An 18,281-nucleotide genomic window follows, 5' to 3' on the forward strand; every position below is an offset into this window, starting at 1 on the left:
CAGGCACCACAATAGATATCTGCTTACATAGGAGACAAGTGATGACTAAATATTCAAGAATCCGAGAAGGTGATGTGTGCTATGCACATAATGAAAACAAGTTGACTGGATAGGGAGTGAAAGGCTGGTACGAACAGCGAACAGCGGGTGAGTGAGGAAAGCAAATCTATAGGACAACCCTGTGGAACACATTCATCCATCGGGGCTGAAAAACAAGCCCAAAGTTCCTTCAGCAGGAACGAAATAGAAGCCCTGGGGTGCACAGGGCGTCAGAGACAGGGCAGTGGCACAGCATGAAGTCTTAGGTGAAGCGAGATAAGGGTCCGAGCGGGCCTTGGAGGATAGGATGGTGGGAGTGGCGGGTGGCACTGCTTCCGTTGGAACCAGAGTGAGAGGAGGAGGGGCTTCCAAGGCAGGTTGGGGCTGCTCTGTAAAGTGCTGGAGCCCAGGTATGGTGAGGAAGAGACTTCTGGGGGGAAGCAACCTGGCATGGAAGCCCTCAGGCCAACCCTGGGAAGAAAAGCATCCATGGAGGGGGAGGTTGAGAGCAGTGGCCCCACAGAGGTCATCAGAGCCACCACCATGGTGATCGTGTGGCCATGCAGAGCAGGGGACCCTGTGGATCCATGTGGGCTGAGGACATCTGCTCAAGAAGGTGCCCGATTCAGGGAAGCTTGAGCATAAGGGTTCTAGAGAGGCCATATGTGAGGTACACAGCCCAGGGCAAAAGCCTGGAGCCTGAACAGGCTGCCCTGCCGAGGGTCACACAGGGGCACAGCTCAGTGCTTAGTGCTGGATCTCAGGGAGGTGAGGACTGCATCCACCTGGAGCTGACTGGGGGGAATAGGCCCAGGGAATCAGAATGCGAGAGGGCAAGGAAGGCATCCTCGTGGGTGTGGGATGTTGGATCCCAATGAAAGGTGTGTATGTGATGTGTGTGTGTGAGATTTGTATATTAATGGGCATCGATAAAATAACTAAACATATTAATGACAATGGGACTTGGTTTACCACTGTCAAACATGAAAAGGGAGAAAATTTGAATGAACCTGATGGTGCTGGGCTTCAATTGGAGATGGGGGTATGGACTCACGATTTGGCAGAGAGAAAAGTCCACAGTGTTATACACGTAGACACACCATGTTCTCTAGCTTTGCTACTCCGTGAAAGGACCTGGAGGCAGCAGCACTTCAACAGCAAGGAGCACATCAAGCTCCCAGATCTTCATTTCTGAATACTACCTTCCACCAAAAGGAAGTCAGGTAGCTGAAGGAACTGCAGAATTCAGGAATGGGACAAGGAATGTACAGAATAGGAAAATAAGCCTGGAATATCTTGTGTCAGGAGGTAAAGAGGTTTGAAGGAAAATGGTCACACATCAAAGGGACAGCTTGAAGGTATTCCAGCCAGCCACCTTGAGATATTTTGAACATCAAAATAAATGAGTAATGTTATAATCCCTTGGACAAAATAGCAAATGTAAGTCCATGTAGATACAAATAAATGAAGAAACTAAAATTTTATTAAGGTACAGGATATTTATATAGTCTTCAAGTACCTCTACACAAAATACTTATTAATTATATGGAGGAAAATGAGTTATTTTATAGTGGAGAAGCCTGTCAGACACCACCTTAATCAAGTAATCAAATTAACAGCACAGTAGTGGTACAAATCAAAATGTAATGGGATACAATGAAAAGAATACAATATCACTTCTGGGATGCTTTCCACCAAGGATGCATACTTTGAATCTTATCGCTAGGAAACTTCAGATAACACCAAATTGAAGGGAATTCTGCAAAATTACTGGCTTGTCAGCTTTAAAGATGTCAAGGTTATGAAATTCTAGTAGAGAGTGAGAAATTGTTCCAGATTGAAAGAGACTGAAGAAACATGACAACTAAATACAATGTGTGATTCTGAATTGGATCATTTTGCTTTAAGGAATATTATTAAGATAATTGGCAAAATTTGAATGAAGCTTGAGGATAGATGGTAAAGTCAAATTCATGTGTCAGATCATGTTGGAGAATGTCTTTGTTTTAGGAATACTATACACTAAAGTACTTTGAAGACGATGAGCATTCAATTGACAACTTATTCTCAAATGGTTCTGGGAAATGAAAAGCTGCATCATTGTTATATAATTTTGTTTCTGCTTGAAATTGTTTCAAAACAAAATTTTTTTTAAAATTGTACTTATACTCTGGCCTTTTAATTTTTTAGGTCTTCCCACGTGCCCTGTCATGTCCTACCCACGGTGTTTTCACTCTTTATTGGCTTTCATTTTCTCTGCACAGCAAGAGAACATCCCTTCTCCTGTGTTGAAATTTCCCGGTGCATGCGCGATACATCTCCATTCATCCCAGATGCTAGGTCCATATGGATCACATGCCTATCCATATCCCTAGTATAGAGCATGGCCCCTGGCAATGAGCTTGGTAACAATCATGAAAGGAGGGAGACAGATAGGCCATAGGAATGCATTTGGAAATCCTGCCTACAGCCAACAGCATCAAGTGGAACAACAGATTTAGATAATGCCTGGCTGGGGTTTGAATTATAGTTGTAAGATCTTAGATAAGACTCAGACTCTCTGAGCTGGGCTTTCTTCATGTAGAAAATGGGTTGTTAGGTAAAACCAATGGAATAACATTTGTAAGGCCTCGGGGTGGGCGGGGAGGGGGGTCTGGCATCTAACAGATGTTTGATAAATTGCAGTTTCCCTTTGCCCCTCAAATAGTCAAAAACATCAAAGAGGACTGGAAGTTTAAAATTCCTGGTTACATTAGTGTCTTTGCCATAACTTTGATATATGAACCTGGATCAATTCATATATCACTTTTCATTCTACTTTTCAAGACCTCAGTTTTTCCTTCTCGGTAAAATGAGAGGGAATAAAATGGGAAAGAGAGGAGTGGGTTTTAGGCATGTCATGCTACCATGGTCTTGTAATTCTAAAATTTAAAGTTTTTTTTTTCTTTCTGTGGATGATAATGAGTACAGAAGGTGAAGGGTATGAAAGAATTCCCTGAATTTAAAGTATACTCCTCTGTTTTAGCAGTCAAGGCATGCAAAACCTACCACCTACTGGTTTGTACCACTGGCTCATTTAGACCTGCTGAAATTAGTGGGTAAATTGAGAGGAGGTGTTGTCAGGCCACTGTCAAGCATATTAATAATTTATGAGCCTCAAGGAATTAGCACACACTTTAAGTTCTCTCTGCATTTTTCCTTATTCATAATTCTTTGTTTAATTGCTTTTTCCTTTAAAAATGGGGAGCCGAGACCTTGGATTTTCGCCTAATGGCTCAAACAGAGCCATGACCCTGTTGCCAAGTCTTTCAGTCCTTTTATGGCATGGGGACGTTTGCCATTGAAAGAAAATTGATGGGTTTGATTTTCCTAAGAGATATTTTGCACTGACCTCTGGCCCCATTAAATGCTTTGGCCATCGCCCATTCACTATAATGAAAGCAATAAATTTGTCTTAATTTAGGACTTCGTCAAGTAGGGAATACTGACAAAAACAAAATAATATTTTGAAATGAGCAAGGATGAAGTCATGAATAAATAAATATGTTGAAGTTAACTGATAAATTAACAAATGCTTATTCATAAGCATAAGACTGGACTGTTTCAAAGTTTGGCTAGGGATGTTCCCTTCATTAGGCCAGAGGAAAGGCAATCCACATAGAAAGACATTGCAAAGCATGGAATGGCATTGATCCCTCATGATATATCTGTTTTAAATATATTTGCTTTCAGCTAAGTGCTCCAAAGATCATCCAAACGACTGAAGTAAGCTTTTCTATGCTAAAGCATTTATTTTCAGTGTAAACACCTTTCTTAGGTGTTTTAAGAGGGCTGAGTTGCTGCCTTTTCTTTGTATTAGTTCTTTAGATTGGAGTCAAAGAATTGAAATTCTTGTTAGCAGTTATCTGTTTGGGTTTCTTTTTGATTGAAAAAAATTACTCCTACTTTGTTTATATTCCTCTTGATGACACAAAAAAGGGTGCATATGCCATTGATCCTTATGTTAATATTCTTTCATAGGGAGCATCATTATGACAGATAGCAAAATGATCCCAAAGCCACAAAACATATTTGCAAAGCCATGAGGCCTTAGATGGTGGAACCTTTTGCTAAGTCCAGTGGCTAAATTTTCCAGAATATAGGTAGCCTAAGGGCCTTGTTAGTTGCATGAAAACTAACTGGACCAATTTGAATGGAACAAAATTTTGCCTGAAGGCTTTAATTACACTAGTAACCTAATGGATTTTTGTTTAACATAGCCAAGGCTGTGTTTAGAAAGATAAATCCATGCATGCAGCTCAGAAAACCTTACATAAGGTCAGAGGGTTGAGGGGGATCATAAATATCTCATTTTAAAAGGTTAGTATGTGTATATCCTGTTTTAGGAATCACTGGATGGAGACAGACAAGCCAATTTTTTAAAAGAAAGTATACTTTTCAAAAGATAAAACAAAGCAAAGCATCAGTTTTGTTATAAGGGATGTTTCTTATGAGAATTTAGTGTCCATCTTTATTTACAAAGCATCTAAAGCTCTGTAATTAGTGACTAATTCAATGAGTTCCCCAAATGATAACATAACAGTATTTTGACGTGTTCTGCTATTAAACATCGTGTGTTTTCATAGAGAGAGCCTAGACTGAAATGCTGAAGACCTGTTCAAGTTCTGGTTCTGCCTCTTCCTGACTCTGAGAGCTTACACGAGTCTCTCAAACTTTCCAAGCTTGGCTTTCCATCTCCATAGAGCGGTAGGGCAATTAATGTCTCTCCAATACCTCCAGATACCTCATTTTGTAAAAAAAAAAAAAAAAAAAGTAATCAATAGAAAAGTATGCGCAAGCTATAAAGCCCTCTCTATGTATGAGACATTATTGTTGTCATATCATTGTGGTGGAACTTAAATGTTCTAGGTCCCTTTATTTTTTTTTTAGGTTTTCAATTTTACTCTTACTTTCAGTCCGTGTAGAAAATGTACATCTACTATAATTCACCAAGTCAGAGTTCTCAGATCTGCAAAACCCACACTCCAAAGAATGTGATTCAGGACAAAATAGGTTTCTTTTACACTATACAGTACTCCTGTCTGAAGAGCTTTGTAATGTGATATAGTCAGAAGCTACTATGACACCATGAAATATTCTAGAATTCATGAAATTCCACAGCCAAAACTAGGATTCATTGCTCCAGCACCAAAAGCATTTGGCAAGTTGGAGTTTGGAAGCCAAAACACTGTCTGCTTTCAAGGTTTAAATGGGGCCATTTGGATTCATTTTGGCCCTGGCTGGCCCCACTGCTCTGCAGCAATAGCTGCACAGTCCCCATGTCTTCAGACAGCATTTTCCTCATTTCTTCTTGCACCTTGCCTAACAATACACCTTTCTGGGTAAAGAAATATCATTGAGTTCATTTTAGGGACTTATACCACTTCTCAAACATTATAATGTGAATATTCTACACATTTATCTTAAATAGAAACCTTTTTGTATTAGCTCTGGATTTCCAAGTACCAGCCTTATAAAACCTGTCATTCGAGTTTTTAATGATGGATTTCTCTGACAGAGCTTTCCCTACATTTTGCTCTGCTTCGTCTTTGATGGCAGTAGGGTTCTTTTTTGAAATAGAGCACTAAAAGAGATGGTTCCTTCAGGCAAATACACAGTTCAGTTACAACTTCACATGAAATGTATCCAGACAAAAAGCTACAAACACCACCCTTAGTTGTGGCGGTGATGTGTAGCCAGGTATGCTGTGGGCCAGTGTGTGGAAATCCAGCATTCAGCCCTGGCCAAATGTCACACTTCAGATAAGGAAGATAAAGATCTCCTGCCTAAGTGAGAACTGTATAATTTCACTCAGCCTTTCCAACTTGCCAAAGCAAAATCTCAAAGTTCACATGACTGACAGATGCCGTCTAAAGAATCATAGAAGGTAAGAAAAGAAGAACCTGGGACCACGCGATATCTAGGTAGATGCTTGGATCTGCCTCATTATACCTGCACCAACTTCAACTTAAACATTTCCAGGAATGGCAATAGCTCGGTCATTTTCAGATAACCCTGACCTTATGAAAAGCAGTATTTTGTTTTAATTATTCCCAGTGTCTAAGACTCAACATAGCCGGCAGAGATTGTCACCTATATGGATTGATACAGACCGAAAGTCTTTTCTGGATGTTCAGAAAAGCCTCTATTTTAACCATTACTTTGCCTATACATTAACCCACTAGTTTAATTTGTCGATTCTGCGTTACTTCTACTGTGGGTAGTTGAAGCTGTATAGGGATGTCTTCTGCTTTCTTGTTTTCTTCCAGTTCTTCATGGTTCTGTAATCTTACATACATCTTGATTTATCTCTCAATAGATAGTATTTTTGCCTAATGTACTTGTCATGAGTGTCATTATCTCTGTATTCCTTCCAGGCAGCATAACCTCGTATTACCATTAGTTCTGAATATCTTAGTTGCTGTCTTGACAACACTATGACCATTTGTAAACAGGTTAATTTGCTCTCACATGTCACAACCTGAATGACATTCACACACAAACATACACATCACACATTATAGATTTGAGTGTGAACTGCGCTAATTAGCAGGTAGTCTCCTAGGAAATCTATACCTCAAAGCATGGACTTAGGAGCAAGAAAAATTTTTGAATTTTGAGTCTACTCTTCATTTTGGATAAATTATTCATTTCCTAGCACACTTTTGTAAGAGACAATAGCTGATGATTATATTTATCTTTACATAAACATTACAGAACTAATCTGAATTGTGTAGCCTAAAGTGAAAAACTTTTCAGCACTAAAATAAGACATACCCATATAATGTGGCCATATGCAAAAGCAAGCCTAAGGACTATCTCATTCCCTTTTCATGAAGAAAATTGCATTCCATACTTACAAAATATATTCATGAAATTATATCATTTGTACATATGCATATCTATGACATATACATCCTTTTAGCAGAAAGAAGGCTGTTTGACCAGCAATTGAAATACCATAAAATCAAGTGCTTTGCTTACCTGCCATTAGTTCACATTTACTTTCTTTAAATTCGTGGGGCAGCTGCATCCCACTGAAAGAAGCTTATTTTCTCAGTCCACAACTTCAGCGAACAGAGGTCTTGGTGTATCTCTGAAACTCTGGTTTTCCATGGAACCCGGGTCTAAGCCTGGGTACGCGTGGGTTGAGAACATCTATTTCCGCTCTCAGGGTCTGGTTTCTTCTGTTTTGTTTGACCTGAGTATGTTTAGCTTCCATCTATTTGTCATACTGGACCAGAGTCCAGGGCCTGGGTGTGTGGCATCTCCTGCAGCGAATTGCATTCAGCAGGTGAACATGTAGGGCAGTGTGGAGATGGGCTTTTATTCATAGGAAACCAGATAGCCATTTTGGTGATCAAATATTTATTCCCTATTATCTCCTTGTTGCCAAGACTACTGTGTACAGCACACTTCTTAAAAGGGACCAGAATGCTGAAGAGTTTACATTATCACTAGGAGACATTTTATTTTGCAAAAGCATATTGAGTGACATTCTCTTGACCAGAAATGAATATGGTTTGCTATTTAATGCTGATTGAGATCATTCCATGTCTTGCTTGAAGCCAGTATTTTTTCATCTTTTTAAACTTTGCTTTCCTCTAAGAATTAGCATTCTTCTTTACAGCTTAAGGCAGTAAGGCCAAAGATCCAGTCATCTTGAAGGCAGCTACGTGAATTAATCAGTGTGAACTGATGTTAGCTTTCAGGAAAATCTGACTTCTCTAAATGATCATTTTTGAAGAATTTTATTTAATTTAACACATTTGTATTTTAACTATTTATAAAGTACTGGCAAAGCCCTATGAAAGAGCTAAAGTTAGCTAGCAAATCTGATCTGCAGGAGCTCTCTGTGTATGGGACTCACTAGCACACAAATACAGATTATTGTAGGATCTACTCCAAGGCAGACTGGGATTTACAGTAGGATAGGATGAGAACAAAATCCTGGAGGTGGATGGAGTAGGAACAGGTCAATTCTGAGTGGGGAACTGTTCAAGACGGCTTGAGAGAAAATGCTGACTTTGAGTTAATCTTGAAAGATAATAAATGCAAGTAACCCTTGTTAAGTTGTTTGGATGCCAGCACTGTTCGAAGTGCTTTAAGCTTATTGACTCTTTTAGTTCTTATAATTAACCTTACAATCCTTAAGTCCTGTTACATTTCCTTTTTTAATAGTTGCATAACTGAGACATAGAACAGCTGATAATTTTTCAGAGGTCAGAAAGTAGTAAGCAGTGGACGACCCAGCATGCTAACTCCAGGAGTCTGGCACTACAATGCTTATCCTTAACCATAACACTAAGTTACTTCCTGCCCTGATTAAGTAAGCGCACTGAAGCAGTGCCAGTAGCTCAGTCACATGCATGGAGAAAAGAACGTTCAAGGATTTCTGGAAAATCCAAAGTTGATTACTGTGGCTTGAATTTGAGAGAAAAAATATAGAGAAATATATAGATATATCTATATACACTATATATATATATATACACACATATATATTTATCTGTATAATATATACATATATATGATATAGATGTATGCATATATTATAGATATATAAACATATATAGACATAATATATGAACACACAAACACAAACATATATGGAGAAAAAGAGGAATTATATATATATGGAGAAAAAGAGGAATTGTAGAAGACCAGGTATTCATGGAACACAAACAGAGTAGATGGCCCAGGATTTGGAATGTTGACCTGAGGCTTTGCAGGAGAAAACAAGGAAGAGGTGTGGTAAGATTATTTTTACAGTGGTAGCTTGTGGACAGGAGGGTGAGTGATTGAGGGAGGGTATCATTTAGGGACCTGTTAATTAATTTCTTGAACACAGTGCCCTGAGCTTCCTCTATGTACTAAGAACTGTTCTGCATGCTAAGAATATAGCAGGGAATAAGGGAGACAAACTCAACACACACTTAACTTTGAAAAAATAATACAGATGGAGTAGAAGTGAAGAGAAAATTAAGCAAGGCAGTCATCTTCACGTAGTTGTGAAAGGAGAACTAGAATGATGCAATGTGATACAGAGGGGACATGGGCAGAGGAGTGACCCTTTCAGGATGGTGGTCAGCCAAAGCCTCCAGGAAAAAGTGACATGTGAATTGAGACCTGAAGAATGACACAGGAGCCACCCCTGTTTGAAGGCAGGTCAAGGGTTCAGCAGGATCAGATTTAGGTTCATTAAGAAGAACGTTCCAGGCAGGGTTGACAAATACAAAGTTTCTTAGTTGGGAAAGACCTTAGTGGGCTTAAGGGACAGGGAGGATGCTAGAAAGGAGTGCTTTGTAAAAATGCGGAGAAGGGCATGAGTTGAGGTTGGAGAGATAGAGCCAGGAACTCACAGTGAGGGCACAGCATTTGCATTTTACTCCAAATGACCTCAAAAGCCATTGGAGGGCTTAAAGCAGGTAAATGACTTATCCCACTTATCCCATTTTTTGAAAAAGATTACTCAGAATAATATGGAGGATAATATATGGAGGGTTATATGGGGGAAGAATGAAAGCAGGAAGATCAATTAGAAGACAAATGGCACAGTCCAGACAAGAAAGAGATTAGGTGGCTTAGATCTTGAAGGAGAAGCTGGCCAGATAGAGTAAGATTATATTTTGTTGGCAGAGCTAGAAGAATTGAACATACAAAGAATTGAAAAAATTCTGACCTCCCCCAAATTTAAAGACCCAATCTAATAATGGGCATCTAATGTGAATAGACACTTCTGAGATGAAAAAGTACAGATGACAAGTAAATATATGAAAAAAATGTTCAACATCACTGGTCATTGGAGAGATGAAAATTAAAACAATGCTGAGATTCCACCTCATTCCAGAAAGAATGGCTGCTACCATGAAATCAATGACAAATGCTGGCAGGGCTGTGGGGAGAAAGGAACCCTTTTCCACTGGGAGTGTAGACTGGTGCAACCACTGTGGAAATCAGTGTGGAGTTTTCTCAAAAAACTAAGATAGAGGTCTCATATGATCCAGCTATTCTTCTTCCGATATCTTCCTGAAAGAATTAAAAGCATCATAACTTAGTGACATATGCACACCCATGTTTATATCAGTAGTTTGTAATAGCTAAATCCTGGAAACAGCCCAAATGCCCAGCAACTGATGAATGGGTAAAGGAGATGTAGTTTTTTTATACAGTGGAGTACTAAGCCATAAAGAAAGATAAACTTGAGACATTTATAGCTAAATAGATGGACCTTAAGACCATACTCTTAAGTGAAATAAATTAGACACACATGTGTAAATAACACATTGTCTCTCTGGTGTGGCAAACTGAAAGGGTAAATATGAATCAAAATGTATAATTGATATTGTGAAATAGGAAGAAATTGTTCAAAAAGAAAGGGTATTAGGGAGGGGGAAGAGAAAAGAAGGAAGGAAAAAGAAAAGAAGTGAAAAGAAGGAAAAAATGGAAACAAAGCTTTTGTAAATAAGGAGGGAAACAGGAGTTGAGGGAGGGGAGGGGAGTGGGGAACAAAGAGGAATCCAGATACATTGTGCACAGGTATGGATTCTCTATGATGAGTGTGGTCAGCATGTATATCTAAACTGTACCGATAAAATTAATAAGAACGAAAATAAAAGAATCGAATGAGTAGTATGAGAGAATTGAAGATGCCAAGCATGAGCTCACTAATTCTGGCTTAAGTAATAGATGATGCAGTGCCAGTAACTGAAATCGAGGGAACGGGCTCAGAGCATGGGGTATCAAGAGTTCTGCCGTGGACATAGTGATGGCAGAGCTGGGATGAGGACAGCATCTACTTTGAGGATGACAAGGGATGAAGGGATACAAGAAAAACTGTGGCTGCAGATTGCCATGAATTCCTCTCAAGATACTCCCTCTCCCCTTAAGCACACTTATCCCATCATTCTTGCCACTTTCTGAAGCAGTTCTGGAAGTTCTCTTCTGTGAGTGTCTTTAGGAGGTATGATCAAAATACAGTGATATCTCTGCCATGTGCCGTCCAACAGAGAACCAGGCTGGTAAAAGCATGATGGTGTGTCCTCATCCACCTTAGCTACCAGACCTGGCTCTGTGCAACTTCTGGCTCTTCCCCAAAGTCAAAAGGACCGTGAAAGGTAAATGTTTTGGATCCTTTTAGGACATCAAGGCAGCCACAACAGCACAACTAGAGGCACTCAGTTTCAGAAAGTGGCAAGAACGACGGGATAAGTGTGTTCAAAATGAGAGTGAGTATTTTGAGATGTTAATGACAATAGGTCTTTAACTGCAATAATTTTTAAATTTTAAATATTCATCCATTTTTTATCCCAACTCATATAATTAATGGACAGATGTGATTAGATTTTAATGGAAGTATTTTGATAACTTCAGATTTTGAGTCTGATGAACTATAAAGGAAGTAACCCCACTGACTGAATTGGTAAAAGAGCAGGAGGAGCTTAAAAAAGAGCAGGATCAATGAAGAGCAGGAAGAAATACATATTTGAGTAGTGAATGAGTACATAAAGTTTAAAATTTTAAAAAGTCTTAGGTTTGAATCCTAGACAAGACATGTACCAAATTTTTATAGCAAGTTATTTAATTGTCTTAGCCTCCATTTTCTTATCTGGAAAATAGAGAACTGATATAGTAATAAGAATTAAGTGAGATAATTACATGTAAATGTTGTACACAAAAGAACCATGTAGTAACTATCACCTATATCTTATCATTTGCATTGTAGTAATAGCAAAATAATAATGATACTTTTCATGGGATGTGTTTCATTTCTGCTGATTATTCTGAAAAGATAATGTTCTTAGTTTCCCTTAAGTATGGAGAGAGGGAGCAGAGAGGGGAAAGGAGGAGATTAAAAAAATTAGATGTGCTAGGTGCACGTACCAACTGCACACAATGAATGTGACCTTTATGAACTGCAACTACGCACTAATAAAGAAAAAAATAATGGATTGCAAGCATATTACCTCAGCCTTAGATTCAATGTTTTTGTTACTAATGTTGAATCATTAAAACAAACTGGAAACTTTATATTTTTCCCATTGTGTGGACATTCTGGAGCTCAGCCTGGGTCACAAGCCCAAGGGTCCGCTGTTAGAAAGAGAAGACAGGACTCCCTCTTAGATCTCACTCTCTCCAAATAAGCTTGAACTTTTCCCCAACTCCGCACTCCTAAGACAAAAACACCTTTGTTTCATTTCGGCATTTCTTTGCGGGGGCGGGACTGTGCTGCGTGGATAAATTCTGTTCTCCAGACATCGGGTCAGCAAGTCACCCCCGTGTGACACTGTGCTTAATTTTCCAGCACTGGACCAAGTTCTCCTCAGGGGCTGTCTTTGGAGGAGATGTGCAGGAGTCTCCAGTGTTCCACCATCGACAAATACGGTGAGTAGACAGAGTCCAGATTCACCAAGGAAACCGCCTGAGAAAGGTGGTATCCGGTCCTATAATAACAAGGGAGAAAACACTGCGTTTTGAAATATCTAGAAATAAAAGATGCTTTTAAATATTATACAAATTCTCACTCTGGTCTTTAAGTCTTTTGTAACTAACTTCAGTTACCTTTAAGCCTAACAAAGTAAGTGTAAGTGCACACGAGTGTGTGTAAGTACTCCTAAAAAGTGCAACTGTCTCCATGAAAATAATCTCTGCCTCTTGTGCCATTTCAAACACTTCGTCATCACGTTATGAGCCTACTGCCATTCAGTCTCATGTGGGGGAGTGTGGGGAGGAGAAGAAAAACAAGGGATGAATTTTCACGATTGCATTCTAAGTGTGGGGAGCTCTTTCCCTTTAGCCAAACACCCAAGAGTGAAATGTAATTCCACCCTTCTCCCAAACAGCTGGAGAGGAGGCGGGGGGAGCTGGTGGGGTCCATTTCACACAGGATTGCTTCAGAGCAAATGAACACAGGGCTTTGAAATAATTAACAGAGTTCTGTAGGAGCCTCTGGAAGCTGGAGGATGGACAATCACCTTATCAGCAGCTGCTGTATTCATGTCCTCTTTCCAACCTTGAAGCCTCAGAGGCTTTATATTTAATTGGGATTTTAGGACAATGAGCCCATTTATTTCTGGTAACTTCTTCTGACTACGTGCGGGACTGAAAAAATAATATGTCAGTTAAAAAGATCAGATTTATTACAAGAGCTGGGTTTGCAAAAGAGTACGTTGGGTACAGGGTGCCTGGCTCTCTGATATGTACCCTGGAGACTGTGGCTTTGGGGCCTTCACCACTGCACTCCATCTGCAGGGTGTCATTACCCAAGCAGTGAGAAAGCTTTTAAGAAACAAAGGGGAAAAATGGTTTGAATAGATGCAGACGAGCTACTTGAGTACATTCAAGAAAAGAAATGTGTGCTGCTCACTCTGCATACACGTGGAGAATGGAGGGGGTGTTTTTATCATCGGGTTTAAGACATGATCAGCTGGTCCAGGAACAGATCCTCTAGAGGGGAAAATGTGCACCAAGTGTCACAGCATTGCATTTTTAATAGAGAGCCTACCGTTTCCTCAAAACTTTACAGACACAGGTGCAACTGCACAACCACGAAGTACAGGGCACCTTCCAAAATATGCACTTGGACCAGAAGTCTTTCTTTCCCGGTGGGGTTTCCAGAGGAAGCATCTCTTTAAGTTAGAGGTCTGTTCTCAAAGACAAAGCTCTAACACTCCTCCAAGATGGAGAAGGCAAAAGGGTTTTAATAGTGCAAATTTGAGCTCTCCTATACTTATCTGTACCAGGGGCAGGAGGAAACATCAGGGTACATATTTGTATGCAGTGAGAGTCCCTACAGGCCAAGTGGATGTATTTAATATCTCCCACTAGCAATATCACAACATAGAAGAATGAACTCTTCAATCGCCCTCCCTTTTCTTCTCATAAACCAAGTGTGGTTCAATGGAAGCTTTATAGAACATTTCTTTTAACTCCAAAGAGCAGAGATAAAGAATGAGGATAAAATTAAAGATACAGATGTTCTCTCTCTACTTGAGAACTATCTCCCTAAAATAACAAAACATGTAGATAAACCTTAGTCTTCACAAGCCCATGCACAAGTTGAGACCCTCATGAGCCAAGTGGCAACCCAAGCCTTACAAATGCCCCTTCATCCTCTGGCAGTAACAGCATCTGTAATAAAGGCCAACCTCAGCCCCCTGCTGATTTTGTCATCCATCCCTGAAGGAGAGCAGGCTCACACTGGTGGGACAGTGTTTACAATCAGATTTCCACCTGAGTCCTGTGGGGCAAGAACATCACAGGCCAGTCAAATTGTATGTGCTACAGGAGAAGGTTGATTATAGTAAAAAGGATTACCAGCATATTAAAGCATCAATCTATGCCTGGAGTGAAGTTGCACTTTCAGGCTGGACAAAGGAAATATTTGTGCTCTAGTATGTAGATTTTTGGTCCACCCAGATTTGAGAATCAGTGATGTGTACTGGTTCCTCCAAAGCATGACCTTCCTCTTACCTGAACAGGGCCAGCCCCACGGGACATGAGGGCAGAGGATCCACAGCAGCAGCATTTCCTCACTGGTGAGTTTGAGTTTGTGTGTTTGCCTAAGAGTTTCTGACAGAGACCTTTCTCAGGAAAACAAATATGCCCATCCAGCTGCAGACTGCTGGGTGGCCTAATGAAAATGGAGATGGCTGGGTTGGTCCCGGAAACTTAGCTATCAAAGGGGAGCAAAAGCAGCAATGGCTGTTGACAAATGTGCCCATTTTCACAGAAGCGCTAAATGGATTCCTCCCTTCAGAGGGGAAAGGCAGCTTCTTCCTCGCATGCACCCCTGTGTTCTCCTGCACAGTGGCCTGGCGCTGAGCCACTAGGTCCATTTTCTGGACACAGCCATGGCTATTGCTTCAAAGGGAATCTAATGTCACTGCTATTTCAATCTTTACATATTAATACACACTTAAAACTCGTGCTACCAAGGGAAAAAAACAATAAAATAAAAAAAAGAAAACAGGGCCCATCCTGCTGCAGAGAAAGGCTCTGTCTTTTTCTCCAAATTTTTGGCCATCATGTGTTTGGCACACACTGGTGCCAGACTGCTCACTGTCTTGCATCCAGTACCAGCTTTGTGAATCAGCACTGTCAGCTCTCCCACGTACAGAGAATGACACTGCCACTTAGGAAGATTAGGGTGACAAGTCACGGAGCCAGCGAGCAGTGGAGCTGGATGTAAGCACAGGGGTGCCTGACATGAAAGTCTGTGCTCTGCGGCTACCCTGATTTACCACCTTCCTGGATCGTCCCTTCCTTTTCTTTGTGCTACCCTCAAACTTTTAAAATATATTTTTTTTATTTTGAAGTAAGGTCTCACTGAGTCCCTAAGTTGCCCAGACTGGGCTCAAACTTGCTTTTGTCCTGCCTCAGCCTCACAGAGTGCTGGGATTAAAGCCCTGTGCCACCACCCCTGGCTCTGAACTGGTTCCCTCTCACCCTGCACTCAGCACGCTGCCTGTCAGAGCAGCTCCACATCAGACACCCATGATTTATGTCATCTGCTCTCACCTCCCTTTGCCTTTTCTACTTTGGTATTGCTTTCCAGCGCCCCCCCCCAAGTCCAGACTCCGTTCATAGGACCCTGGAGAGCTGCCCAGCAGCTTCATAGTGCACTGGGCAGGCTGGACAGGCAAAAGACGAAGATGTCCTGCGTGGCAGATCAGTAACAGCTGAACTTTTTTCTGATGCAGGCTACATGTCTGATCCCCTGAGCCCCATGCATTTTCCTTCTTGCCGGGATAGTGGCAGCTTCAAGGACAGCAGCTGACAACATTTGGCATACACCTAAGGAGAATTTTCCCCAAAACTGACAGCAAGGATTCCAACCATGGCAGGCTTGCTTCCAATTATAATATTTTACCCTCCAAGGTCTCCTTAAATTGGGTTGTTTATACTAGTCGGACTTAATTTTCTACTACAAGTTGGGCTTTGGATTTGTGGCTACAAAATGAAATCCAAAAGAACCAAGATGGAATGTATGCATATAAAATTGTTTTTAGTTTTGTAAGTGAAAAACAAATGTATCTTATTATTTGGGGATCCTACATCTGTGGTATGCACTTAATGATTATGTTTTCCTAATCTGAATTCTGTAGACTTGTGTTTGAGAACCATTGGCTCAATTTCTTAGAATATTGTTCATATTCTTAACTCATTATGTTACTTTTGGTGTTCAGCTCTGTGATTAAAGTTTCTTTGGTTATGTGGAAAATTGATTCCGAAGTGTATTTTATTCCAGCAAGACTTCCACTGAGGATACCTTCTTTCAGACATATTGGTAAAGAGTAATGACCTTTATATCAAGAAGTTTGCAAAAATATAGCACTTAATTATTTAGCTTCCTTTCCATGTCATACTAAGTGCTCTGTGCTCTACTTAGGCAGCTTGTTGCTGTCAATACTAATGTCATAAATGCTATTGGGTCGTTTATGCCCCACTAATGCCAAGTGACCACTTATACCAGAATCTGGCACAGATCAAAGGTGCTTTTGGTTTTCAAGAAATAAGAATTTTGTCCTCTGTGTTGGTTCCAGCCAAGAATGCACAAAGAATTTCACCAGATGAAATAGTTTTGCCATTGAGAGACAGATTGGAAAAAAATTGACATGAAATCATGAGAACTCAGTGATAATTACTGCACTTGATGTCAGAAAGAGAAATAAAATTAAGAAACAAGATTTGACACGCTCTACATGAAGGTTTCTCAACCTTGGCATTATAGACAATTTTAGACAGGATAATTCTTTGTTGTCAGAGGCTGTCCTGTGTAATGTAGAATGTTTAACAGCTTTCTGGCCTTTATTCCCCAAAGGCCAATAACACCCCTCTGATAGTTAAAGCTATTTGTCAATGTGACCAGATCACATGATGCTCAACATCTGGTTAAACATTAATTCTGGGTGTGTCTATCAAAGTGTTTCCAGGAAAAAACAGCACAGGAACCAGTGTACTGAGAAAGGTGAGTCACCTTCTCCAACATGAGTGGGCCTTCTCCAACCATTGAAGACCTGCATCAAACAAAAAGATGCAGGGGGGATTCCCTCACTTTTCCTCACTGCTTGAGCTGGAATACTGATCTCTCTTGTCCTTGGCACAGCTGCTTCTCAAGCTTTTACACTCACTGGAATCTGCATTGTAATCTCTCCTGTTGTCAGGCCTTTGAACTTTACTATCAGCTATTTAGGAAGTCAGCTTGCAGGCAGTGGACAATGGTATAGGACACACACACATAAATATATATATATATATAAAATATATGCACACACATATACATGCGTACCACTGTACATATATACATATATATATGTACATATTTATCGTTTGCTGTCTGTGTTCATGGATAACACATTGGAGAATTCAACCAACTACAGATAAAAAAAACATTCAAAAACTACTTCTGCACTGGTTATTTTTCTTTTTATAATTCCCTAGAAAATGCAGTGTAACAACTATATATATTTTATTAGATATTATAAGTAATCTAGAGATGATTTGAAGTATACTGGAGGATATACACAGCTTATATGCAAATACCACACCATTTTATATGAGGGACTTGACCATCCATGGACATTGGCTTCTACAGGGATCCTGGAACCAGCTCCCTGTCAATATTAAGGGAGTTCTATCTATCTGTCTCCTATTGGTTATGCTTCTCTGGACAACACCAACTAACACAATTCCTCTCCAAATTATGACAATCAAAAGTGTCTAGACATTTCTAAACATGCCCTGCAGAACACAATTGATCATGGTTGAAAGCTACTGCTCTGAACCCAGAGAAGACAATGAGGGGTCATAGAGATTTCTGACTGGCAGCATTCAGTCACATTTGCTTTCTCTTCCTCCTGGAGTAGTGTGGGCTCCTACAAGTGGAACTGGGTGGTAGAACTGCTGACTGCCCCTTGGATGTCCATGCAAGCTCATCTCTCCTCCTGCCAATTAAAAAATTCTGGGGTTTTTTTTGGGGGGGGAGCAAATGAAAACATTTTATTTCAGCTTACAAAATAATGATTACAAAACCATTTAACCCTCCCCCCAAATTATTCCTTTTTAGTTGAATATAAGCAAAGATTAAAGGAAAGTGCTAGCCTTTTTTAAAAACTTAATTTTATTGGTAAATTTTAGGTATACATTATAATGACATTCATCATTGGAGATTTGCACCTTTACATAATCTCTCTTGGTTCTTA

General features: G+C 40.1%; 1 protein-coding gene across 1 annotated transcript in view; it reads left to right on the plus strand.

Annotated features, from left to right (window-relative positions):
• Nucleotides 1–16,596, plus strand: part of Tnni3k (TNNI3 interacting kinase) — a 330,025-nt gene extending 313,429 nt beyond the window's left edge. The window contains 3 exon segments of the mRNA XM_087212909.1: nt 12,383–12,462; nt 14,559–14,615; nt 15,780–16,596. Coding sequence (XP_087069035.1) covers nt 12,383–12,462; nt 14,559–14,615; nt 15,780–15,856 — 214 coding nt within the window. The 3' untranslated portion in view covers nt 15,857–16,596.
• Nucleotides 16,597–18,281: the final 1,685 nt, after the last annotated feature.

The sequence above is a fragment of the Heterocephalus glaber genome, unplaced genomic scaffold, assembly GCF_053883595.1.
Source record: "Heterocephalus glaber isolate CG9 unplaced genomic scaffold, H.glaber_assembly_v1.0 deba00001442, whole genome shotgun sequence".
Taxonomy (NCBI): Eukaryota; Metazoa; Chordata; class Mammalia; order Rodentia; family Bathyergidae; genus Heterocephalus; species Heterocephalus glaber.